This window comes from Chanos chanos, chromosome 2, assembly GCF_902362185.1.
Source record: "Chanos chanos chromosome 2, fChaCha1.1, whole genome shotgun sequence".
Taxonomy (NCBI): Eukaryota; Metazoa; Chordata; class Actinopteri; order Gonorynchiformes; family Chanidae; genus Chanos; species Chanos chanos.
The window spans coordinates 44,479,431-44,506,886 of NC_044496.1; the positions used below are offsets into that span (position 1 = coordinate 44,479,431).

The following is a 27,456-nucleotide window of genomic DNA, read 5'->3' on the forward strand; positions in this document are numbered from 1 at the left end:
ACATGATGAAAAGGAAGGAAAACATGCTGGAGTTGATTGACAAATCAAACTCAGAGAAGTAATTTCTTGGCGACAGTCCAATATGTATTTAAGCAAGATCTTAAACACAAATTGGATTTATAGTTACAGCTATTCAGATCTGAAAATTCATACGCAGTCAGGGTTGCACATAGGAAAGTGGATATAGCCATGGGCATGACTCTATCTTTCTGTGTTACTACTTTCTTGTTGAATTACGTCAGCAGTGAAAAGAAGACGCTTGTTCACAACCTGTTCTGCCAGGTTAACATTTATTTACATGGCAGTTCTCCCTGTTTTTTAAACATATATAATTAGTTATCCCTTACTTTTAAGCTTACTTTCAGCACAACATGAGTGTTTGAATTTGCCTCAGTCTGTTCTGTAACATGGAGCTAGCCATGTCAGAATTGAAAAATACTTGCTGACTGCCATTTTGATGATATATATATATATATATATATATATATATATCGATGTGTGTGTGTGTGTGTGTGTGTGTGTGTGTGTGTATGTCTTTCATGGAATCGTCACAAGGTGATTATGCGTGCGTCTAGAAGGATCTCTAGAAAGGCATCATAAATCATACAAAAGTTCATAAAAAATACAGGAAATTGCTCTTTAAGTATGTTTTCTGATAGAGATCCTCTCCCATCTTAAAATATCCCTACCACTGAAATGAAATGTACGCCCCTGCGCAGAACTGCTACTCCAGACTGGATTTTTCCCATTAAGCGCCCCATTTGACTCACATGACCCACAGTCATAATGGTTTAATACACGTGAGGCAGGCGTCGAGGGGGCTAATATCTCTGAATGAACTGAAAAGGTTTCGTTTCTGGTTCATATTGAGGATTTACATGCAGATTTGAAACTGGAGTGTTGAATAAATGACTCCTTGCATCTCCTCCATGCGTGGAGAAGATTTCATTAATGCAGTGTCAGACAGGTAATACAAACCATCTTATCACCACTAAAGCCGGTTTCTCCCTTAATGATGGATTTTAATAGCCTGCTTCCTGCTGAGACGAGAATGAAAACACATTTTTTTTTTGTTCTTTTTCTCCCATTTCTACCCAATATTCCCGAATACTTAAGACGCAGCTGCGAGTTAGAATTTTGATGGGTGTTCTGTAAAATGATTGCACTTCATAACATAACACTGCGAAATATATGTGAAAGTAATCAAAGGATTTTTAAATCAGATGTGTATGTTCTGAATATCTGAACTCCCCTATAGAAGATCAGGAATTAAAGATGGAGGACTGTACAGAAGCTGAACATGGAGAGACTGCTGATGATCTGTGGTTTGGTGTGGAATGAAGTGTTTCATATTTTACAGCATGCAAAAATCATACACAAACACAGTTATGGTTAGCCAGCGAACAAACGCTAGTTGATCAGCTACCTTATTTAATAATTTAGTAGCTCCTCACATAAAACTTTCAGAGAGTTCATTGGATCTGGTTGATATGTGATTTGTTATTTTTTAACAGGGGGGATGGCCCAATGGGAGCACCCCTCCTGCTCCCACACCACCAACCAACACACACACACACACCCATGTACACTTCCCATAGGACATTGTTGTAGGATGCCTATAACTGTGACATTTCTAATTCTACAATTCCATTTTATCCGGTTATCTTCCTTCTCTCCCTAGTACAATTGTCTTTTTGGAACTGTGTATTAAAGTATTACTTTAATACGCAGTTATAAAAAGACTGTTGTCAGGCAGACTAGACCAACATATTCAACTGAACAACCCCTCTGCCCCTGCACTCTCTCCGCTACTAGGGGATGGAGAGGTGGGATGGCAGGTTAACAAGGGGGATGGCACCCCCCCCCCCACCTCAAATCGCCTACTGGTTCTAGTCATAGGAATATATAACCCTCTGGCAATTTATAGAAAAATAACAGTATGAATCCCAAAGCTTCAGTGCTTCCCATACTGATTATGAAATTTTAACTAGTGAATTGTCATGAAACATTAAGAAATAATATTCTATACATTTAGCTGTGGTCATAATTTATTTTAGAATAAGTCTAATAATTTATTAGATTATAGAATATCTAATAAGAATAATGCATTACAATTGCTATACATTTTAACAAATCAGAGTATTAGTTCTCTGAACCAAAATAACAAGCTAAATTCTACAGTATATCTCTCAGACAAGACCCAGTTTCACAGATCTGAATATTCATAACATATAACCAAATGACATGCAAGTGTAACCTGCGCGCGATAGAGAGAGATCTGAGTGTGTACATGTCTGTGTCTCTGCGTGGTTTTTTTTCTTTTCTTCTTTTGGGGAAGTGTGTACATCTGGGAGTGTGTATGTGGGTGTGTCGGTATGCATCAGTGAGAGAGTCCGCCTCTGATCATTAGACTGTGAATGTAATTATTTTGAGTTTTGTCCATAGGTCCTCCTTTGGAATTCAAGTGACTGTTTGACTTTGTTCTTCACCTCTGAGGACACTCCACAATGCACAAACAATTCCTGTCATGTTGTTTAATGAAATACATTTCCAAATGAATATGGATGCACTACGCTTACTACATCCATCACAACCATTAGTCTTAAATTAGACTCTGTTTTCTCCTGTCACATACTCTGTTACATAAGCAAAGGATGTTCTGTCTCAACCCTTTTTTCAGTACTACATTTTGGAGCTTTTTCTTATATTTGTTTCCCTGTTACTTTTATGACAAATAGTATTTAGGTTTAATTGCTATTTTTTTTAATTGTATATAATTATATTCACCCTTACTTGTAGGCTAATTTGGTGAATGACAGGCTTTAACCACCCTTCCTCTCTCTCTCTCTCTCTCTCTCTCTCTCTCTCTCTCTCTATCTCTCTTTCTTTTCCCTTTTTATAGATCTGGTACTACACCAATGGGATCTTTGCTGAGGCAGGCTTCTCTAAAAGCACGATTCCATACATTACCCTCAGCACTGGAGGTACTGAGACCTTAGCTGCCATAGTTTCGGTAAGTAAAAACAAAACAACTAAAAGTGACAGAAAAAAACATTTCTGATTAGCAAAGACCTATCAGTTCTCTTGAAGTTTTAATGCACCACGACTTCAGTTAGTTTCTCAATTTAATTAGCACTTTAATACATTTGGAATGTGGTTAGTGGGTTTTATGGAAGGATAATGATGAGATGAACATTTTGTAAGCCAGGAAAGAAATCATTAGTTTTCTTGGTGGAGTGCAGTCAGCGTTATTAATGGTGATAAAACAGAGAGAAGACTTTCACTAAAACAGCTATAGTATCTCACTGTGCTGTCCTGTCATTTGAACTGGCATTTTACCCAAGTGCCAGACAGAGGGGGATGGACTCCCTCCCTTCTTTGCCTCTGTTGCCTTTGTCGTGTTCACTGGCTATCCTGAGACTGTAAATAAGGTCTCTGAGAACTCCTTTAGGACAAAAAGGCTCACATAAATACAGATTGAATGGAATTGATCAGATTTGGTGTGTTGTGTTGATTTTGACTTTCGTCTTTATCTCCATCCCATTCCTGCTGAGAGGGTCTTCAGTAGGTGACCTATCTCTGAGCGAGCCTTGAACATGTTACAATAGACATGAATGAAAAGGGAAAACACAATGGTGTTGTAGAGGAAACATGGAAACCAAAAGAATCTTTATTATCTCTGAACTAGTCAATTCATTGTTAACCTCAGCATGGTTTCTTCTATATCCAGTTTTGATTTTATAATTTCATTAAATTGTTTAACATTAAGTACCTTTGCTAACCGAGGTCAGACATGTGTCAAAATCACCTGTGATGTTAACGTCTAGCTTAGAGCTGGGTCTCACTGGAGTTTTTGATGTCAGTCTGAGGTGACTGGATTCTTATTCTGTCTACGGATGCTAAGGGTGGCTCTTCAGTCCTCACAGGGCTCTCAGTTATCATTCATGCCTCGGCTTCACTAATGCACCGTTTCATTCTCACACTGTTCATACCTGCTACATTAGCACAGAATGAAATGTACATCAGTATGTTTATCAAGACAGCAAAAACTCCTAACTGTCAGCTACATTGTCATTTCATCTGAGAAAGCTCCGGAAATCAGCTCATATCAGTGTAATGCTAAGTGCTCGCGTTTAGGTAGAAATCAAAATACTTCCGATCTTTGGTGGATGCGGCGGGCCAGGGAGCAGCTCCACATGGGCCGAGCATTTTGGTAATTCCGTCATTTCATCTTTTATTGAGTTAGAATCCTTTTTCTCTTTTATCCTGTCCTGGTGCTCCTTTGCTCTCGTGGTACCAAAAACCAGCAAATTAATGGAAATTTTTCCTCTGTCTTTATCTCTTATTCTCTCTGTCTATCCTCCAGAATGAATTGGTAAGTTCTGCTGGATGGATAAGGGGAAATATGAGTGAAAGCTTTTAGAGATCCCTCTCTTTTGCCTCACTCTGAGGGATTTCATATGATTTCGTATCTTATTTTCATAAGAATCTCGTAAAATAGGCTTTTCCCATGACAAGCGTTCCCTCAGCTCTGTATTTCATTTTTCATCAGATAAACTGATTTATTTATGTGAGAGTCCATAATTGAAATGACCTCCCGTTGTTTCAACAGATCAGCACTGGAGTCTTGTGTCAACTGTAGATGTCTTACGAAGACTCAGTAACTCTGGTCGCATCACAAACAATTACCAATCCACATTACAAAACCCCCACCACATCTAATCAAAAAATTATGTTCTCATTTCACTGTTGCCTTTTGAGAAAAATGTCAAAGTCACCTATTCTGAGTGTTAATGAGAATGTCTCAATTTATTTTACTTCAAAAGCTTTTCAACAGTCTAAACAGATGTTGTCGCAGATTTATTCTAAAGCCCATCTGTTTGAGAGAATCATGGAAGCTACTTTCTCACTATATAAGAGATAACCAGATTGACTTTTTTTATCTTGAGAGAGTGAAATCCTTCAGACACTATCACAGCCGTGGATAAGTGTCAGATACTTAAGCTTTCCTCTCTCACAGGCAGATCCCTTTGGGTGCCTAATTTCTTGTTATTGCTCAATTCGATTGATCAGTCAAATGAAAAGTGATCAGATGTAGAGTATTTTTGGTAGGTTTGGCTGGGGGCAGCAGGTCAAGTTAGCAAAGAGTGTAGTCCCTCAGAAAATCCTATATGTTCTCTTTAAGAGTAAATACATCATATGAATCTGTGAGAGAGTAAATATGTTATATGAATCTGTGAGAGAGCACATATGTTATATGAATCTGTGAGAGAGCACATATGTTATATGAATCTGTGAGAGAGTAAATACGTTATGCGAATCTGCGCTTTTATGATAGTTGCCGAGCTATGAAAAAGACTTATGCATGTCTGGAACCATATGTACCAAATGAAACTGGAAATGAGAGAAACGTGTTTTATATAGAAGCACAACGCTTCTGATAAGAGATGGACAGTTTTTTCGCAAGTGAATACACTTAGGATATATGATGAACCATATGATGAAATTTTACGAAATCTAATGATTAGTTTTGATCGAAACAAAGTGCTAAGTGTTATGGATGAAATAACGGGCTGTTATGGAAATGTGGTTGCAGGATGTTTTGACAGCTGTGCTTTACAGTGATCACATATTCATAGAGTTGGAGAGACGTGATTGAAGCCAGATGGTCAGAGCTGCAGCTGGATCTTTTGGGACTAATTACAGAAGTGCTGCAGAGTAATCTACTCAAATTAAACTAGTCGTCTAGAGTATAACTGGCAATAGAAAGCTAGGCCGGTCAGATTGGAGAGTATGTTTTGGTGGCAGTGGGGTGTAGTGATTGTGACATTCTCTGAGTTGAGGAGTAATATCTCAGTAATTGAAAAGGTCAGGGATTCCCCCTGCTCCTCTTTCTCTGTGGAGAGTGTGTGTTAGGACTGAGCAAAGGCTTGGTCATTGGGTGTATGTGTGTGTGTGTGTGGATGTGTGAATGATAGAGTCAGTCTTGTCAGTCTTGTCATTATTTTCGGAGTGAGTTTCCTCTCACCACATGAGCAGGACTCCCCAAACACTTTAATTATAACTGAAAAGTCTCTCTCTCTCTTTCTCTCCCCCTCCCTCTGTTTCTCTTTCTCTTTCTCTCTCTCTGTCTTGCTCTGCAACACTGTCTTTCACTCTGTCTTCACCTGTTTGCAATTTTGCCAATAAACTAAAAGGGATGAAATTTTAAAATACAACAGCAATACATCAAAGGGAAATCGCTTTGCAGTAATTTGAGCAAGAAAGCTATTACTGGGCCATATTCACCTCTAAACAATTCACTAGGGACACCACAATGACTCATCATAATTAGATCAATACACGTCAGATTAATGGAGAATAATGCCAGTAGACAGGCTTCAATACAAATGAATGGCTCTTCTCTTCTCTTCTCTGGACAGTCATCACCACAGTAGGGGCAGTCGCTATAATGTATTCTGATAGTTAAAATGTATGTAGGGGACTTTAGATACTCTTACATATGATCAATACTGCTTACATGAGGTAGTGCCCCTTTTTATGACAATGGAGCCCTTTTTAGTTTAAAGGAACCCTGACTGCATTTTACCATTTTCACATCCAGTCTTAATTAGTGCAAATGACCTAGTTATAGGAGCATATGAGAGAGAGAAAGAGAGAGCGAAACAGAGAGAGAGAAGGATAAAAAGAGACTTAGAGAATACAGGAGTGCAGACAGAAAAGAGTGAGAGAGAGAGAGAGAGAGAGAGGTGGAAAATAAAGGGGGAAAATGATGGAGGTAAAAAGGAAAGGACAGAGTAAAAGTGAGAGAAATTGTTTTTTATTCCGTCAGATAGTTAGACTTCAAACGGTGCATGGCCCAACGGGTTTAGTTCTCTGAGAGCCGTCTTACACCTGGGAGTCTGCTGTGCCCCAGCAGCTGTCAATCAGACCGCTGGTTCACACATGTTCCCACAGCGTTGCTAATGATGATGGGCCTGGTAGCTCTGATTGGATGATGGGGTAGATAGGAGGAGGGGTTATGAGGGCCCCTGTGATGATGTCTGTGATTTGAGTGACATGTCAGTGAAATTCCAAAGCAAGGAATAGAAAACGTGAAATGAATGAATTGCCTTGCAGAATATTCCAAAACCAAGTAGCACTTTGTCCTAAAAAGCATGTTTTTCATTGGGAAATATGAGAGCAAAATTTAGAGATGACATGCTATGATGAGGTTTGTTACTCTAACACAGTAACAAAAGGCTTGAATGGATTATTTATGGGGTTTAATAGCAAATGTGACAAAACTGCATGAATACTTATGAATAAACATAAATATAAGTGAAAATAAATATTTTGTGTAGAAATTCATGTAGGTCTAAGAGATCCTGCTCTGTGCATGACTTATTTTCCATCCTACATACATATTTCCCTACTCTATTCTATACTGTGGCCTCTCCAGTAGGTATACAGTGCAGAGTGTGAATAAGACTATTAATGTGTGAATAAGAATCTAGACTGTTAATTTTACAGTGTAAAATACTTTCATACTAGTCTTCCTTTCTCTCTCTGTCTCCTTTTCTCCCACTCATTATTAGCTATGTGTTGTTTTCACGTAAATTGTTGCGTGTTCAGAAGACTGTATATGTGAGGGAGACAAAGAGCATGTTGTTAGCTGAAGTTGCTGTGGCTGTCAGAACAGTAAATATACAGAGACAGACACACAGCTGAGCTGTGTCGCTAGCATCACTAATACATCTGCTGTTTCTTTCTCTCTCTCTCTCTCTCTCCCTATTTTTGTCTCTCTCTTTGTTGAAAATAGAACATGGCACAATGATAATGATAGTAATGACTGCCGAATGACAAAAACAAACAAATGAAAAAAACACTCCACTATAATATAAATGTAACAGCAGTGGTAATGGTCATTACCTAGATAACTGTACCAGGAACACAACAGTCTCTCTCTCTTTCTCTCTCTCTCTCTCAATCTGTATTCCTGTAATGGTGATGTTGTATTTTGGTGGGATACGAGTCTTCCCTGTGGAGGTGCAGTGACTGGTTATATTTGAACAGACCTTAAACATAATGGCTCTCCCCTCTTTTAAATGCTCTTCAAGGACCTCATTTTCTGTTTACTGTTAGATGGAGTGATTGGAGTGAGGCATACCAGATTTAGGGCTCTGAGGGCAGACTGTGACTAGACTGCCTTTACTGGAACATACATACACACACACACACATATATATATAATATATATATATATTTTTTTTAGTAAGAGGGCTGCATGAATTGAATGTTACAAGGCTGCTGTGTAATGTCTGGTGCTGAATGACTACACAGTAATGACACATTTTTGAGTGATGGACTGGAGGTAATGTACCTTATTCTCTCAGATTTTCTCAGTTCATTTCTAAGTTTCATAAGTGGGAATCGTTTATTTATAGGGTATAATATATGTTTTTTGTTTGTTTGTTTGTTTGTTTATTGCCTGTCAGACAATCTAGATTAGTTTGGATTAGTCTAAACCTATGCCGGTTTCATGATTTTACTGGATACATATTGGATATGAAAATACAATCAGTATTTGATGTATTTGGTCTGTTAAAATCTAGATGAAATGTCAGGACCCCCTGAAAAAGCTGCTATTTATTTCCCCGTATATCATCTCTCCTTCACCTTTCTCACCTCACCTTCACTTCCTCCACCACACACACACACACACCCCCACCATCTCGTCTACCTGTTACCGTCTACCTATCACCTGGCCCCTTTCCTAAAGCCCACCAGACCACAGTACCGCTGTGCTGTGTTGTGTAGTTGAAGAGCTCCTGCAGGCTGGATAATATGTTTTGTGTCAGTAACAGAGAGAACAGAATGTGGGAGCACCTGTACTGCGGTGAGAATGAGAGAAGGAGGATGTGGCATCCCTGCAGGGGCATTTGGGAAGGATCTGGCACCCACGTTGGGGGGGACTTTACTGTCCCATCCCAGCCTGCGTGTTGAATTATTGATGGACTCAGATTCCTGCTGAGAGATGCCGAGGCTGTTTGCTCGTTGTCAGATGCTGTTAATTAGTTCAGGGAAGACGGGACAGACTCACAGGAAAGGCATATCGTTTTCCAAACCCGTCCCATTCACCCCAGGGGAAATCAAGGCCTGCTGTCTGGGCAAGGGGGCGGATTACGGCAAATAAGAAAGCATTATGGGAGTCGCGTCTAACAAGTGCAAATGCTTTTGGGATGCCCCCCTCAAAAAAAAAGTGAATGTGGAAAGAAAATAAAGAATTTGACCATTCTCCTCAATAAAAACAAAGTTGTCTGTCCTCTGGAGTGGAGTTTCAATTTCAACTTTTATGCAATGTAAAAAGTAAAGACTTCACATTGAATTACTGGCTGAGCCTGAAATCCATCTATAAGACTCCTCTGCATCTTATGTCTGTATGAGTATTTCTGGCAGACCTGCTAAAATGTACCAGTCAGTGATCCGTGGCTCAGCACCATTACTCTCGATATAAAAATACAGGTTACAACCCCAAAGGAGCACATATCAGCTTCAGCAGGACTGATATTGAATTGTGAGACAAGTCATGTTCTTGTGATGAAGTCTCTGAAGCAGAAAAATATATACTGAAGTCATTTCAGTCATTAAAGACCCAGTCTTGTGAAGTTTAAGCTTTTATTTGTGTAGTATCTGCCTTATAAGATCAATTCAACTGATGTAAATATGTTTTGTAATCCCAAAATTCACTGAAAATGGACTCGCTCTGTGTAATTCACTGTCATCTCTGACAAACTGTTTGCCCCTGGTCACACCTCTGCCAACCTCTCTTTAAGTCGTCTGAAAATTGATGGTTCTCCTTTGTGCCCCTTTATACTCCATGTGGAAAATTTGAATACTGGAGCAGTTACTTTCTGCTTGTATACTGAAATGTCCGTCTATTTGTCCTTCTTTCAGCGACTCTTCTGTGTTACAGAGTCGATTTCAGAGTCGAGTATTGAAAATGTGCTGAATTGTCTGTGGAAGAAATGTTCAGATATACTCTTATCTAAAGAGGATTTTTAGTCACACAAGCCTTAAATAAAGAGTCTTCTCAGGGTCATCAAAGACAGCAAGGCCTCTTAGAGCAGCAACAAGTGCTTCGACAACATGCTTTTAATCTTGTACCAGATCTTTGAAGTGTTTTTTTTTTTTAAATGATTACCGTATTACCATGCCTGGTATCATCTCTGATGCTGATGCTCTAACATCACATTCAGAGAATTATTGTTACATAACTAGCTATTCCTTCATAGGAAAAAGTGGGAGAGAGAGAGAGGGAGAGAGGGAATGAGATAGAGAAAGAGAGGGAGGATGCAGCTTGGCTGTAGAAGAAGGTACTGGAGGTTCTCCTTGGACGTCTGAGATTTGGACAGCCTGGGTTTTGAATGGCTGTTCTAAACACGGCCTGCTATGCCCCTCAGTACCCTGCTGGGTTTGAGTCTGTCCTCCTGACACTCGGACCATGTCCAGCTGAGCTTCAGTTCTAATGGCCAGGTCCAGTGAGCTTCGCCACCTAGTAATTAGACTAGTTAAAGAACATTAGAGAGCGCTAATTACACAAGCTTCTGCAGTGAGGATGACATGCGCTGTCCAGACGCAGGTGCTTGCTTCCTTTGTTTGTCAGATGGAAAACTTAAACCAGCCAAAAGAAAAAAAATCTTCACTAGTTTAACTGCTGCAAGAGTTGGGTCATGTTTGCCTTGGGTAGCAGTAGAAGGAGTTGAATGTCAGATGACTTAAAGCAAGGCCTAAGGGTGGTTTTTTCAAAGGATTGTCAGAAGATTTTCAGTGGATTTTTTGTAGGTTGTTGTTCAAATGATGAAAACACTGAAGGTGCCTGAAGCAGAACAAGAGAGTGGGCGTACTGAGTCTGTGTGTATGTTTATGTCAGAGTGGGACATAGGACAGCTCTTAGATCAACTGTTTGGTATTAAATGCCGATTATTTGGAGGTTTTTGTGTGTGTTTGTGTGTATGTGTGTGTGCGTTGATTTGGGGTACACCACTTCAACTGTCCCCTCCCTAATCCCCAAGTGACACTCTGGCTTTTTGCCTTTTGATTTGGTTGCTGTGGAAACCCCTGGCGGGCAGTGTGTCACTTCAGTGATGTCACCGAGGGTGTGTGGTGGCGTGTCACATTGGATTGAATATTACACCAGCACCCGTCAGCTCAGAAAACCACCACAAATCAAAAGCATCCTTCAGGCACGTCTGAGAGATTAAGAAAAAAAAAAAAAATCATTTTGAGCCCTGGTGACCTATCATTCTAGCGGTCCAATCTGAACTGAACGGTGCTATTTTTAAACCTGTCTCTGGAAAGAAGCCACTGGAAATAAAATCAAACAGGCAGTCATTTACTACAGGTCAAACATTGTTGAGATTTTACACTGTCATATTCAGCAGTAGACAGAACATGTGCGACCTGCTTATGCTGGTGTTTATACCAACATGGTCTCTTTCTCTCTCTCTCACTCTCTCTCTCACTCATTCACTCGCACTCTCTCAGTCTCTCACTCTCTCTCTCTCACAAACTCTCTTTGCAGTCTATCTCTCTGAGATAGGCAGGTGTAAGTCTCTTGTGCCACAGAGTGTTTCTGGATGTTGACAGAGAGTCAGCAGGAGCATGGAGAGCTGTAGTGAAGTAGAGTGTTTGTGCATGTGGTGTGAAGTGATGCTCCTGCACTCAGGAAGCTGCTTATCCTCTTCAAGTAGCATCACACTCGTTCCGACCGCAGCTACACTAAACCTGGACACAAAAGCAGACACACATAGCCACACAGATAACACACCCAGACACACAGTTCAGTGTGCTGCTCAGTTTGTGGGAGTATGGTGCTGAAGGATTAGACTGACTTTCTGGGGGTAGTGCAGAGTGGTATTGCATATATAATCTTACATAATCTGAACGGGAATAATCTTGCAGAAACACACTATTCATAGCGCATTCACAGAAAGAAAGAAAGAAAGAGAAAGAATGAGAGAGAGAGAGAGAAAGAGAGAGAGAGAGAGAGAGAGAGAGAGAGAGAGATGATGTGAGTGTTAAAAATTGCTTTTGATGTTGCTACCTGTTATCGTGTCAGTGAATGTGTAGGCATGTAAAGCAGCGAATGGATCTTTACTGTTCTGAAATCTTCAAGGACAACCCCTATATTTATTCTTACAACAATAGTGGCCTCAGAACTCCATGGGAACAAACAGTCCCCTCTCCATCTCCTGCTGTCTCCCATGTTGTATGGCTTTGTGCTCAGGTGAGACAATCTTCAAGGCCCCCAGGACATTTGGCTGTGAAGAATGTTGTCTGGCAAATCCTGGGGAGCTCAGCATTTTGCATGACCCACAAATGACTCCAGTCTTTTGTGTGACCTCCATGCTAAAAAACATTACTAAAAGAAGGGGCTGTTCTCCAGTCAGTAGGTGGGAGAGAACTACAGCTAAATGCTAACTCCAGACTTCTCCACGAAACCTCAGTTGATTCTGCTCTATAGCGGGGGAGGGAGAGAGGGAGTTACGGTCAAACAAGAGTGAGAAAGGGAGAGAAACCAACTTAGAGAGAGAGAGAGAGAGAGAGAGAGAAGGATAGGAGAAACCTTGAGAGGGAGAAAAAGCTAGAGAGCTATACTGATTCAGTTTCTTTCCACATATAGCATATATTTCAGTTTATGGCATGCTGGCATTTAGCCTCAAAAGGTCCAAAAATAAAGGTGTTGAAGGAACTGTGTTAAAGAGGAACACTTCCAAAGGGAACTGTGAAAGTGTATGGCTGGCAAACACTGTTATATGAACTCTGTGGAATGTCAATAGAAACTATACAATGTTAAATGTAAATAAATTTGAACCCTGTGTATTTACATAGATCATCACTCTCATTACTGGACGAACTGAAGCAATTTTTGGGAATTCATTTCTTGGAGTTTTAGTGCAGTAATAGAATAGAATTAATAGAATATGACATGTTGCCTTGATTTTAAATTCTACCAGAAATGCAAAGCTCTTTTTTTCTACAGTATATTTATGTGAAAACTGACCTATTTCTGACCTACATGTATTAGTTCAAATTTTTCTTCGAACTTGGAAAGTTCAGCTGAATTCTTGTCTCTAATGTAGTTACTGTGACTGAGCGGACCATATGCTTCACTCATGTACGACTAAGTGGTAGGCCTGCGTGAGGAAAATCTGCGATAACCATTATTCAATATTGCGATGACGATATGACTTGCGATAAATTAACAAATATTGAAGTGTGCGTATTAGCTATACAGCTCCTATGCCTTCCTGCTTTAATAGGTACACTGCTAACATAGACCCCAAATGTTGAATAGCCTCTGCCCACTGAATAAAGAAATGAAATAAATTATTTCAGACATGGTTTTTCACCACAAGATCTTCATCAACCACATTTTCCTCGCTCTTTCTATCCTTCCTCAGCCATTGTGCTAACTTCGCAGTTGCCACCAAATTGACACCAATTAATCTGAGGGTAGTTGACGGCTAGCTGGGGCTTCATCTGATTGGCCAAATGGTTTGTTTATCGTGCTTGTTCATATTGCGATGCTCATGAAAATATGATTTATCCGTCAGCATGACTAAGTGGGCGATTATTCCAGCGAATTGTTTTAACTCGGTTGTAATAGGTGTGTTTAAATTGTCAGTTTTTCCTTTAATTATGTATACCTCTCTATTAACTTTATTTCTGTCTGTGTTCACGACCATACGGATACTGTATGTCGTTGTGCAGAAATACTTAATCCAAGCTAAATGTGTTTGTATGTTCAAGAATATGGTACCTAGATTAAAATGATATTGGTGTTCATTATTCCAGGGTTTTTTTTTTTGCTCTTCTGGAAGATCCTGACCTTTAACTATTTTAGGTTTACTGTCAGCGTTCTTACAGTACCATTTCCCCAGATTAAGAAACGTCTGTAACCCTGACATGGTGGATATCTGCAGCGCCATTAGCATAAAGCAAATCTCCCTCGCTGTGTCTGGAAGGATGAGCGTAGGGGTGACAGACTGGTCCTGCTGCACTGCCTACTCATTAAAGTGACTATGGAGCAGTGGTGGATTGAGGCTGGCAATTCTTACTCTGCACACATGTTTTCTGTGGTATTTCATGTACTTTACCATTTATGCTATTTTGTAAAAAAGAAAAAAAGTTTCTAATATAAACTATAGTGTCACATAGAATCAGAAGCTTTTTTGAAAGCAGTAAAGCTGGGTTTCAGACATTTAAGCTTTCATACCAATTCTTCTGTTTTGGGAAAATAAACAAAAACTGTGGGTTTGATCTATTCTTCGATTCAAATACAAGTATATGTACAAATTTTCTTTTCTTTTGAATTGAAATATGTTAGTGTAATAAATTTAAGTGCTAAATTTCACGTACAGCTTTGTTAGTATCGCTTTGTCTTTTTTGTTGCCTACAGATTTCACAGTGCTTTAATTTTACATCTGGGTTATCTTATTTGATGGTGTTAGGAGTTTGACATGATCGCTCTCGATGAAATATATTTGTATCATATTATTTACATTGTTAACAATTTAATTTCAGATTTCATATGGTATGTTATTCAAGTTATTCAGTAAGCTCATGTCTGAACTGTCTGGAGCCCAGCTGTGTCTTTTTTTGTACAAATTGTACAAGTTGCTGTATTTGTGTCCTTGGTTAGTGATTTTCAGAAATATTAGGATTTGATGGTCGTCCAAAAGAGGGGTCAGTGTCTCATAGTAAATGCATTATTAAAGGAAGAGATCATGTCAGTGATGGCAAAATGAACTGCACAAGCCTCAAGTGATACAACCTAATGAGTCTGATATTACTTTTCTCTCTCTCTCTCTCTCTCTCTCTCTCTCTCTGTCTGTCTGTCTGCCTGTCTCTCTCTCTAGGGCCTGGTTATTGAGCGCATTGGGAGGAAACCTTTGCTGATATTTGGCTTTGCGGCGATGGCAGTGTGCTTTAGCTTGTTGACTGTATTCCTTCATTTTCAGGTCAGTAAGGAGACTGAGTCTGGGTCTATGGCTGGTAGACATTCTGTACTCTCTGCTGATCTGTCTTGTCTGACATTTGATAGAATATTAATTCTAAGTCTCCCTCAACATCTCTCAGAACCTATTTCATTGTCAACTTGTCTTTGTCAATATTTGAGTTTGCTCAGTCAGATGAGATGAGTGTTTGAATCTAAACTCAAGTGTACTGTCAAAGACCAGAAAAGTTATCAAAACAGAGTTTAAGCTCAATTACCTTTCCAGCCAAAGAAAAGGAACACTAAACATAATGTGAACATTGAGCCAAACACCCTGAGCCAAATGTAGCATAAACTGTTAATTACACTTAAACCATCTTAACTGAAAAGTGAACCCCTGGATGTTAACACCATAAGCCTTTGAGATTATCTTGGCCTCTTTGCAAAAACTCAGGCAGCATGCTGATGTAGTTAGCGATGCATTCAGAATGAGTGACCTTTTTTTAGCTTTGAAGCAGCAGTAGCTGCCTTCTCTGCCTTTTGAATATAGCTTAATGCAATATTGATTTATTATTATTGACCCTTCACACTCTGTGCCATCAAACATCAGCCATTTCTTTCCTGTCTTAGCCTCTTTGTGGCAACTGTGCCTCTTTTACAGCCTAAGCTCTGGAGATGGTTATCGCTGGGATAGTTTTAAAGTGTGTGTGTGTGCATGTGTATGCGCGTGTGTTGGTGTGGGTATGGGTATGTGCATGTGAGCGAATATATGTGTGTGTGTGTGTGCGTGTGTGTGTGTGCGCGCGTGTGCACGTGAGTGTGTATGTGTGTGTGTGAGTGTGTGAGCATAAGCTAAATTTAGAGGCTGAATCATAATATTAAAAACCCCATCGTTTAAAGATTAAATGCAAGCCCAGTTTCACTCTCTTAAACACGGAGGTCTACTGAGAACTGTGGACAAACCACTATTCTTTTAATTAGTTTATTAAAGCGTCATTCTCTAACCCTTCGATCTCTACTTCTCTTTGTACAACTCTCCTCCTGTCTCTCTCTCTCTCTCTCTCTCTCTCTCTCTCTTTCTTTCTCTCTGTCTGTCTCTTTCACAGGATAGATATTCGTGGATGCCCTATTTGAGTTTTACCTCCATATTGGCAGTGATTGCATCCTTCTGTTCTGGTCCAGGTACTGTCCTCAGTGTCACCATTACTCTACTACTCATTTACCCTCTCTCTCTCTCATTGTGACCATTGCTCTATCTCCCAGTCATCTCCACAGATGGTAGCAGTAAAGAAAAACAAGTTATGGTATTTTTCATGTTGACTGACAGGTTTTGAGGATTATTGTTCTCTGGCATTGGGCTTATACTCAAAGTGTGTATGTGTATGCGCATGTGCATGCGCTGTGGTCTGTGCTCTGATCTGTGTGTAATTTGTGAAGTCAAATGTACTACAGTCCATTGGAGTGTGGAGGCTAGCCTTAAAGCTCGCTTACACACTTACACAAAGAATGCACATAAGTGCGCACATGCACCCACACACACACACACACACACACACACACACACACACACACACACATCACATGCATACAGGTACAGAGCATAAGGAAGGTCAAGATATAAGATACAATTATTACAATTAAGATATAAAGTACAATTATTTCACAGAGATTAGAATCTCTCTCTGCATGAACACACTGTCACATGCTCTCATTCTCTGTGACTGTGTGTTGTAATTCGTCTGTATTAAACTGTGTGAGCCCTGAGCTGCATTCAGCCCTGATTCACTCTGTAGTCACAGTTTTGTGTAATGAGAAATCTTTGCTCAAGCGCTAAGATTTGCTAAAATTTAATGTCACGTTACAGTTGGTTACTCCTGATCACAGTGTGAATCAACTTCTCCATAAACATTTCATTTCTACTGCACACTTCACACCGGCTCTCAACCACACTCCGACACTGTACAGCACCCCCGAAATAGGGAGCAAAAAGAGAGACGCACAGAATTAGAGAGGAAGAGAGAAAAAGACAAGTCGATTGATATTGTTATTCACTCAGTGATTAAGGGCACTGGCTTGGGCCGTGAGTTTAATTGTGAGTTTTGAAAGCACTCATTAGCATAGCCTGTTGATTAGCAGGCACCGTCTCTAAGCTGTATGGTTATTTTTAGACGTGACATGTAGCTGGTGAAGTCACATGACTCTGGTCCGTTGCGTGGGGAGAGGCTGAGTTTTGAGCTGGAGGTCACCGTGCAGCGTGTCTCTTTTAAGGTTTTCATACATGTCTCCAATAGTGTTATCGTCTCTAACTGCACCATTAAGCCAGAGCACTGCTTTGCCTCGGAGTCTCAGACCAGCAGGAAGCAGTCAGTAGCCAATGAGACAGCACCTCCAGAGACTGTCTACTTGGTTGACTGTTTGGGCCAAGCTAAGAAGATGATAAATGGCATCACTTTGTCATAAATGAGATTCTATGTGGCGTAGTATGTGTGTGTGTATGTGTTTCTGTGTCCACGCGTCACTGGAGACTTGGCCAAGGTGTGCTCCTTGTACGACGGAAAGCTGGATAGCTCTTGTCAGAAAGTCACTTCACCATGGAAACGGTGACCCAGATTCCTCAGAAACAGGCTACAGCGTGTGAAAACTTGGACCTCGCTTAGAGGTATACGTATTAGTATAGGCTTTATGCGTGGATAAAACAAAGAGGAAGAAGAACAAGTAAAGGAAAAAGAAGAAAAATTATGATTTATACTGTATGATGGATGGTATACCTGTTTGGCAACTCAAACCCCATTTAAGGATAAATATAGAAACTCTGTAATATTACCTCATAAAACACCACAATTACTACGTAAAATGGTGTTAAAATTACAACGTGAAATCATTATTCAATGGTTTAATGGACTCTTTGTTTTTACTTATGCTGGATCAGATTTGTTTTGTTTTGGGTTTTTTTTTGTTTGTTTTTTTTAGACAAAGCATTTACAAAGGTTTTTAGTCAGTTTCCCAAATGTGAAAATATTAGGGATTACCCAAAGGTAGAAGACAGTTCTAAATATACTTCACTAGACGATTGATTTTTTCAACAGCAAATCTGTGGAAATCCCCCTCCCATTCCTTTAGAGGATACCTGACAGAGTCTGTTTCAGAGAGTCAATACAGCTATACCACACTGAGAAATATGCCACAAAGAACCTTCTCTATCAACACAGGAAATATTCAGCTTTGATAAATTGTCTCAGGAATTTAAAAAAAAAAAGAAAGAAAGAAAGAGAGCTTTGAATAGGACAGACCTGTAATTTAATTTGTCAAGAGTATAACTGCTCTGCTTTATGTGAGAGTGCTGTAGCTGCACAAATAGTATGTAATATTAAGTTCAAGCCTGGGAGATATTAAGGACTGGAGCTATTTGGCTAATTCCTTGTATGAATAATATATAAGAGTGGTAAATTATATATGCCTACTCAACATTAGAATTCCCTTATAGGTGCTGAGGCACTCAGAGGTTTAATCTCTCCCATTAAGCATTTTCTTTTTAATCTGACAGACGCACGCACACTTTTAATTTTCATACCGAAGCTGCCCTGGACGAGCATTGGTATGTTTTTAAACAGAATGCATATCAGAGCTACAGGGGTGTCTCATGACTTTTAATTGGTGAGATTGTGTGTGTCTGTGTGTGTGTGTGTGTGTGTGTGTGTGTCTGCTTAAAGCATGTTTTGCCATTATAGGGGTGATTATGGAGATGTGGCTGTTTTCACAACATTTTACACTGACATGGCCTCTGGAACAGCAGCTAGAACATTCCATCTATAAAGTCTTTATAAAAAAAACATACTGCTAGGTAATACATTCACTGAATAGCCCTCATCTGCTTGGCACCCAGACAACAGCCATCAGCAGATAAACACTAAATAAATGACATTTGTTGGAAAGTGTGGGTTATGCTGAGAAGTAAAAGATTTTTAATTTCCTTTCGCCTCAAGTTAGAAATGGAAATTACAAGATATATTAAATACTTAACAGTACACTTCCTCAAGCTAAACATATGGAATCTCTAATGCAAAATTAGCTTGGTAACAGAAAATACATTCCCTGAGATGTATAGTCTATCAGTAAAATTTTTTACGACCGAGAAATATTAGACCTGTGGTGCGGTCTTTATGTGGTGGTGATAACTTGATCTAGTTCTAGAGTCAGGTACACTTTAACCACACCAGCATATTTATCTGACAAATTCTGTCCGAAGTTGAAGCACTTTGAAGTTCAATGAAACTGCAGTTTCTGCAGTGTCATAGTAATTGTCTTTTCTTTTTTTTTGGTTATGAAACGAGGACTCGGAGGAGTACTCCCTGAAAAATTGGAAATATCACAAATTCTGGGCAGATGTTTTTTTGCATCTCATTTGTGATGTGCAGTAAAGTCTCATTTCCACAGTCCCCAGTCACAGTTACACAGAGATAAAGATTCATCTCTGTCCAATGTTCCAGTCTATTACTGAGGAAGAGGAGTAGGATGAAGGACTGATGCAGCACTTATATAATACTCACACATGCGCGCACACACACACACACACACACACACACACACACACACATATGGGGACACGTAATCACACACAGACACACTGACATTCGGGCACTCTGTCACATAGCCTGGTACCTGACAGCACTGTGATGGTGTCCTGAACGATGCACTTTATAACCAAACAGGATCAATTCAATGACATTCAACAGCACATCACAAAACTACACACAACTGCCGAATGTAACACCACACACAACAATACAGCTGTTTCCGTAGCAGGCAGATATTTTCATCTGTGTGTGTGTGTGTGTGCGTGTGTGTCTCGATGTGATGTCATTTTGAGAAACATTCATTTTGGAGAGCTGCTTTCAGAAGCTCATTTTTGATGATGGAGTTCTTTAACCTACTAACCTCTCAAACAGCTTTACTGAATAAAAACACATGAAGTCCGCTGACAACGCAGTGACATTGTATCAAACAGACACACGCCCCATTAAGTGGGCGCAGACAGACTGATGTTGCAAACAAGGACGAAATCCCTCTTAACACACTAATGGCCAAGTATACCTGCTCACACAGCAGACAGCCTGATGTATAACAAGTCCTCATCAACTGAGGGGAAAAGGCAGGAAGGAAGGAGTAAAAAAAAAAGAGAAAAAATTCTTTCTTTGCCTGCTCAGACTATAAATGAAATGTGAACTGGAATATGAAATGCTATATGCTAAGTGTTCTAAATATCTATGACTAGTAGGTTATGTCCTAATCCAGGACACTTATACAGCGCCTCTGATTAAAATGTCTGCTTCCTTGTCCTTTTGTCTAAAATTCTGAAAAGGACATGCATGCCTGAACATTGAACTTTTGCTGTTTGCGTGTGCGAGGTACTAATTTACACACTCCTCTCTCCTGACATTTGTGTTCAGTGCGCAAGGTCATAGTGCTTCCATACCACTCTTGCTGTCATATTCACCCTCATATGCAAATGAGATGTAAATCTGTGGAATGGCAGAGCCAACACAGGAGCTCTGTAGGAGGGAGGGGCAGGTGGCAGTTTCATAATAGACACCAAAGGTCTTTGAGTTGTATACGTTGTTCTGTATGCTTTTATGTTGTTTGGTTCTGGAGTTTGCATGGTTAGTTTGTTTGTAGTTGGAGGTGGTGGTTTACCTAGAAGCATTGTTGGGATTGTTTTTGTGGCGTGTGGAGCTACATTCTGCAGTTGTGTGTGGTTTTGTGATGTTTTGATTGTATGTAGTTGAACTGATCCTGTGTGGTGGTAAAGTTTCAGCTGCTTACAGTGCTTCATGCTGTACATTGTCACAGTGCTGTCAGGTACCAGGATGTGTAACAGTGTCTATATGTTCCTGTTAGTCTGTGTGTGTGCGTAGTGTGTGCTTGACAGTGTGTGTGTGTGTGTGTGAACGTGTGTGTGTGTGTGTATGTGAGTGCGTGCATGCATGCATGTGTGTGTGTGTGCGTGGATGTGTGTGCATGTTTGTGTGAAACTGGCTGCCAAATGTCTGAGAGCTGCTGAGCATCATTCTGCCTGCCTTGCTCACTGCACTCAGGCTGTGCCAATTTAAGCATGCTCTCTTTATGGCTGTGTATTTGTGTGTGTGTGTGAGTGTGTGCTGTGTGAATGTCATCGTGATGACTTCTAATACACAGTCATGAGGTCATATTTGTGTGTTTGTGTGACTGAGTATACACCTGTGAGGAAGGAATAATTTTTATATTTCTCTGCCGCTCTAACCATTTATGCATAAATATCTCAATAAGACCTGAACGTTTTTATTGTACTTAACTAAAAAACGGAAAATGAATCATTGTTATTCACCTTTTGTTATTCACAGTTCCACTGCACTCTTATCGTATTTATATATACTCTAACTGGGACAAAATGGAGGACAGCTTACTGGGATATTTTCATTAAAAAAAAAGCAAAAAAAACTCTGGTTAATTTATTGCACCTGCCACTACGACCCCCTCCTCAGGGGAGCCAATCACAGAGAACAGGGAACAGTTTTTCTGTCTAAAAGCGCAGAAGTGAGAAAAAGAGATACCCAAACTAGATTTTGCTTCACACACTGGCAAAGCACACAAACGAATCCACCCCACCCCACCCCACAAACCCCCCTGAGACACGTTAAACCCTCTGTTAAAGCCCCTCCACGTCACAAACTTCCTGCTGCACCGCAGTCTGTGCAAGCTTACACTGAAGCCTGTCTGCACATTACACATCATTTCAACAAAGACAAAAATACCATGTCAAGGTTTCAAAGATGTATATCCAATTAGACTTTGTCTGGGATTAAATCCTCTCATTTGTCGTATTACCGCTGTTTATTAAATAATTCTGGTTTTTGTACTAAGTCGTTGACCTCACATACAGAGATATTTTTTTTTTCCGCTCAGTGCTTGTTTAATCAGCCCTCACATAGTCACCCTCCCATCTCCACCCCTACTGTATCAGGATACATGGAAAATTATTGCTCAAATCAGTAGTGGGTCACTCCAAAGCTGCAGCTCTGTGTGAATGACTGTGCTCTTTGGGGTATGACAGATTTACACTCATCATTTAGTAGGATTTAAGCAGTGGGTGTGTAAAAGAGATTATCAGCACAAACACAGTCACTGTATCTGTCCCTTACAGAAGTTAGGCTAATGCTGAACATGGACTCCTGGGTCTGCTATGGATTTATTTCAGTTATTTTACATGGATTATCTCTGACAGAAATATTACACGCATATATACCAGTCTCAACAACACTGTAGTTTTCTGCTCAGTTTGATCTGTTCTGAAAGTTGAAACTGTAGACGAGATGAATAAAATGTAGTGTATTACTTTGATTGATGGATGGTGCATTAACGAGGCATATGAAAGCACCGGAAGTTCTCTCCTCAGTTTTTATTAGTCACCTGCACTCTGTGCTACAGACAGGTACACTGAAAGAAAGAAAGAAAGAAAGAAAGAAGGGTGAAAAAAAGAAAGAAAGAAAGAGTGAAAGGAAACAAAGAAAGAAAGAAAGAAAGAAAGAAAGGAAGAAGGACAGATTGGGTAGGGAAGGCTGTGTGTGCAGGCTGGAGAATTTGCAAGGTTGCAAACACAGGCAGACTCATAGTTTCATAGTGGAGGCAGAGATAGCCGTGAGGGACACACACTCATATGTCCTTATTTGAAGAGAGGGAAGAGACCTTGTATCAGCTGTTAAGCTGCGCCTCAGGCTGAGAGATATGGTGATGAAAGATAGGATCAGATGACTGAGATGAATAAAACAACAGCCCCATGCTGCCTGTTTTTCACTGCATGTGTTTCAATTAGAGCTTAGGACAGCAGGATCTGAGACTGTGCTTCAAAGCAAGAGGAGCAAAATAAGTGTAAGGAAGTTAAACCCCTGTCTGATGAGTGGTATATGTATGTTTACTATGTATACATTCTCTGTCTGCTCTCTATCTATCTATCTATCTATCTATCTATCTATCTATCTATGTATCTATCTATCTATCTATCTATCTATCTATCTATCTATCTATCTATCTATCTATCTATCTATCTAACCCCATGTTCGAAATGCTCACTTGTTCACTCACTCACTATATAGTGTTTGCTACATGGAGACACTCACTAGGGGATAGTGGTTAACTACTGTTGATACATTTCAGACTCTATTTGTACGTTACGCTGCAACATAATTATGCGCCGGATATTCATAATTATTATCTCTGTCGCATAAAAAAAACGCCAGAATATCTGCACCTGATTGGCTTTCACGAGACAGGCTGCAATATATGATGGTGTAAGTCGATCAATGTAGGGTACAGGTCCTGTACACTACATTTTGCCGTGCCTTACGACAAAATTCTGTAGCGCACTATACAGCGTCGTAAAATTTCAGTTGACAAAATGGCCTGACACACTATATAGTGCACTATATAGTGAGTGAGTGTACATTTTGAACAGAGCATAAGTCTTTTTTAATTTTTATTTTAACTCCCTGGATCTTGACTCCCTCGTGATGTAATATCAGAGGCGAGATGGGGAGATATTAAACAGGTCTTCAGATCTATGATTTATAATCTATACTGTGGTTTCTATAACTCTGCTGTATTTCACAGCAGTCCCATCCCCTCTGGTCTTTCAAAACACACAGCACCACATGAGCATGCCTATCGCAGTGTGATGAAAGACTGGTTTTAAACGTCATCCCATTCTGTTACTATCCATTACTGCATTTATCACAAAGAACTATTTTATAGTTTAAACATGTAGTCCTGTAGAATATCTACAGCACAATCGTAATCTGTTGATTTAGATGGTTTTAGAGGGGGGGAAACTGTTTGAAGGACTAAGAACCATTTCTCTGGCTTTAGCTATGACAAATGGCCCACAGGAATCTCTGTGTACATAAAATGCTGCACTGTCTCAGACCTGCGTTTTTTTTTTTTTTTTAAAGAGGCATTTATAAAGACTGTTTTTCCCTTCTCTTCCCATTTTCCATAATTTGTACAGCAAGAACAAAATCACTTTTCTTGTTTGTCCTCTCTCTCTCTCTCTCTCTCTCTCTCTCTCTCTCTCTCTTTGTCATACCCCTCAGTGCTGAAGGATATTGTGAAGGTTAATTGGGCTAACAGGGAGTAAGAGACACTCTTTTAGGTTAACAAGTGAAACTGTTAGAGCATCTCCCTGTTTCCCATTTAACTGTGCAGTAAGAAACTGCACGTTTTTACTCAGGGTAAAAGAGAGAGAGATCGAGAGAGAGAGAGCGAGAGAGAGAGAGAGAGAGAGAAGGGAGAAAACGAGAAGAATGATTTTGGGTGAGTAATTAGCATTCCTAAACACTGACCATTTTTCTAAGTGTGCTCTCATCCAAATTAACCTCATTCAATCACCGTGTCGTGAAACTCCTTTACATCTATACATAAGCTTCAATATTCTCAACCTATTTTACCATGCGAAACAGAGTAAATGACACCTCTGTTTGTAGCAGTTCTAGTTGTTTTATTTTGGTTTTTTTGGGGGGGGTCCATGGGTGAAATGCTTTTCTTGTGCTTTTAAATGACTCTAAATGAGATGAATCAGGGTAGTTTACAGTTCATTAACCAAAAATCGCTTTAACTTAGCAGTAGTGGTTGGCTTATACAAAGTGCGTGAGTGTACTGAAGAAAGTGTGGCCCAAACAAGTGAATGTGGATGTATGAGACAGAATTTGCCAGAAGCACAGATGTGACAGTGGGGTTTTTTTCTGTCACCGTGTGGTTTGACCAGCTGTGAAGAAACAAAAAATATTGTCAACTCTCCAAAAAGCACATGACAGCCCAGAGTTATGAATAGATAGGTCAATTACACACAGGTCACAGTGTCTGTGTATATCAACAATCTGTCTCTCTGTCTGACAGAACAGCACAAACCTTATCAGTCCTCCAGAGAAAGAGAGCTTAATGATCGTTTTTATTATCTGCATTTAGAAGTAACACAACAGTCACTTTTGATATCCTGTATAATTTGATTACATTGAGTATTGTAGCCTCAGGACTTAACTCATTAAAAAGAGGTCTTAGTTATGTGAACTTGGTGACCTTCTAAACACTTTTTCAGATGAAGGCTTGATGTGCTTAACACTCTGCTAGTTTCCTTTGCGACTGAGAGAGAGAAAGAAAGAGAGAGAATTGTCAACAGTGCGTTAAAGGTAGAGATAATTTACAGTTACAAACAACAGGGAAATCCCATGTGGGCCCTCAGATGTTTTACAATTTACTGCAAGATCATTAAAGTGTACAATGGCTGTTTATTGGGACCAAAGTCATAAAGTGAACAAAAGTCTACATTTGCTTCTTCTCATCTACTGAACACTATGACACTATTTCTCATTACACCACTTTTGTATGTGTGTATGTGGGTGAATGTGGGAGCAGAATGAAAGTAATTAGTTAAAAGCCTGCTGATTAAAAGACATATTTTCAGAGTACAAGAGTACAAGCTCTATTTTCAACATCTAGCTGTTCTCACCAACCATTAATTTAGCCATACACACACACACACACACACACACACACACACACACACACACACACATACATAGACCGTACACTCATGCAACACATTTAAATCAGCCTTGAATGAAATACATAGTGAGCTGTCCTAGACATCGATGTGACTGTGTGTTTTTTCAGTCTCTTCAATACTTATAAATCCGCATGGAATTTTGTGTTTGTGTGTTTCATGGTGTGTGTGTGTGTGTGTGTGTGTGTGTGGGTTTGGGTGTGGGTGTTTCTTCCTGCTTAAAATATGTGTCTTCCTGCTTTAAAATAGACTTGAATGTTGCTTTGTGTTGTGGTGAGATGTTTTACTAACGGTCCCTTCACATGGATACATAGTGGAGGGCACATAGACTGATAGATTTATAGTGAATGATTTTAATTAGGTTTCATTCTGACAGACTGAGATTCTTGACATGGACAGAATGAATTCTTGATGACAGAGATGATAAAGGAATGACACATGACTGAACAAATAGAAATTGTATGATGCTCAAACTTTCCTCATAATGAAGAAAAGGAAAACCATCTGTGGATGTCTTAAACATGATTCCCAATATGTATATCACAACTACAAGTGAAGAAGAATATATCTGTATCTTTCTGAAGTAGTTTTCCAGCTGACAGAAGGAGTGAGTGAGTGAGTGTATGTGTGTGTATGTGTGTGTGACAGAGAGAGAGAGAGAGAGAGAGAGAGAGAGAGAGAGAGGTGATTCTTAATGCTCTCGTGCTCTCTAATCAGTTATATGCATAGAGAGTGGAGAAAGAATGGATGAATGGAAATGTAATGAATGGAAACGTAATGAAAAACATAAGAGAAGACTGAAAGACCGAGGGGGAAAATGCAGAAGTCTGTTCAGTAAGGGAGCTTAGCCTGCAAAATGTCTGTGCCCAGAGGGTGAGAAGAACATCTTAAACCTCTCTCTCTCTCTCTCTCCGCATGCACGTACACATAGAAACACAAAACACAGCACATAAAAGGGATAATTGAATAGAGAGCATTTTGAAAAGATTGTGTGTGTGTGTGTGTGTGTGTGTGTGTGTGTGTGTGTGTGTGTGTGTGTGTGTGTGTATTTGTCTGTATGTGTCTGTATGGTCTTTTTCCACTGTAAGCACAATTACAGTCCCACTCTCTTTAAGCAGCTTGGGCCAGTGGATAACTCTACGTCTACAGAGAGCTGGTCATTCTGCGTCATACTTTCACACTGTTAGTCATCCTTCACAGTGTTTATGGGTATTATTTAATGCAATGTAAGACGTGAGGAGAAACCAGCCACACACTCTGTTATGAGAGATGGTCTCTTCCAGTTCTGGTCCTAGGTTAATTGCTTGTGTAGTTTTAGGCTGGAAAATTGTATGTGCGTGCGTGTGTGTGTGTGCGTTTAGCTTTGTGAGAGCTGCACAGTGTTGTTGTTAAATATTCCTCATTCAGTGATGTTTGTGGCCTTCAGCACACAATCAAGTGTCTTTGCCATTTGAAGTTCTCATTAGAAACATACTGTAACACAATAGCATATCAATTAACACAACAACAATGTTCAGGTTTTTACAGCCTCTTAAAAATGCACCTTTACTGATTGTATATCTGTGTCTGTGAGGGAGTAATTAAACACTATAGGGTCTCACCCTCCTTGATGAGGCGGGGTAACATATGTATCTTCCAAAAACAGTCACTCTGGCCAGATCATATCAAAACATCATCAGGCAGGGGCGTAACGAGCCAACAACAGGCCCTAATGCAGGGTGGTCAAGGCGGGCCCCCAGCCCATCTCACTTAACCAGAACGCATGGTGCCGTAATGTCAATAGTGAACGGGAGAAGTATTTTGAAGCACACAGCTTTAAAATGACTGAGAGTCCTGCTCTTTCTTTATAAAGAAATTATCTATGTTTGGAAGCTTTGATTTTTGTTTCTCA

The 27,456-nt window shown here is 39.8% G+C and overlaps 1 protein-coding gene across 1 annotated transcript in view; it reads left to right on the forward strand.

Moving 5' to 3' along the window:
• slc2a9l2 (solute carrier family 2 member 9, like 2) overlaps nucleotides 1-27,456 on the forward strand; it is a 92,765-nt gene that overhangs the window by 42,844 nt on the left and 22,465 nt on the right. The window contains exons 9-11 of the mRNA XM_030766051.1: nucleotides 2,903-3,013; nucleotides 14,904-15,005; nucleotides 16,087-16,162. Of these exons, the coding sequence (XP_030621911.1) occupies nucleotides 2,903-3,013; nucleotides 14,904-15,005; nucleotides 16,087-16,162 (289 nt within the window). The remainder of the gene's footprint in view (nucleotides 1-2,902; nucleotides 3,014-14,903; nucleotides 15,006-16,086; nucleotides 16,163-27,456) is intronic.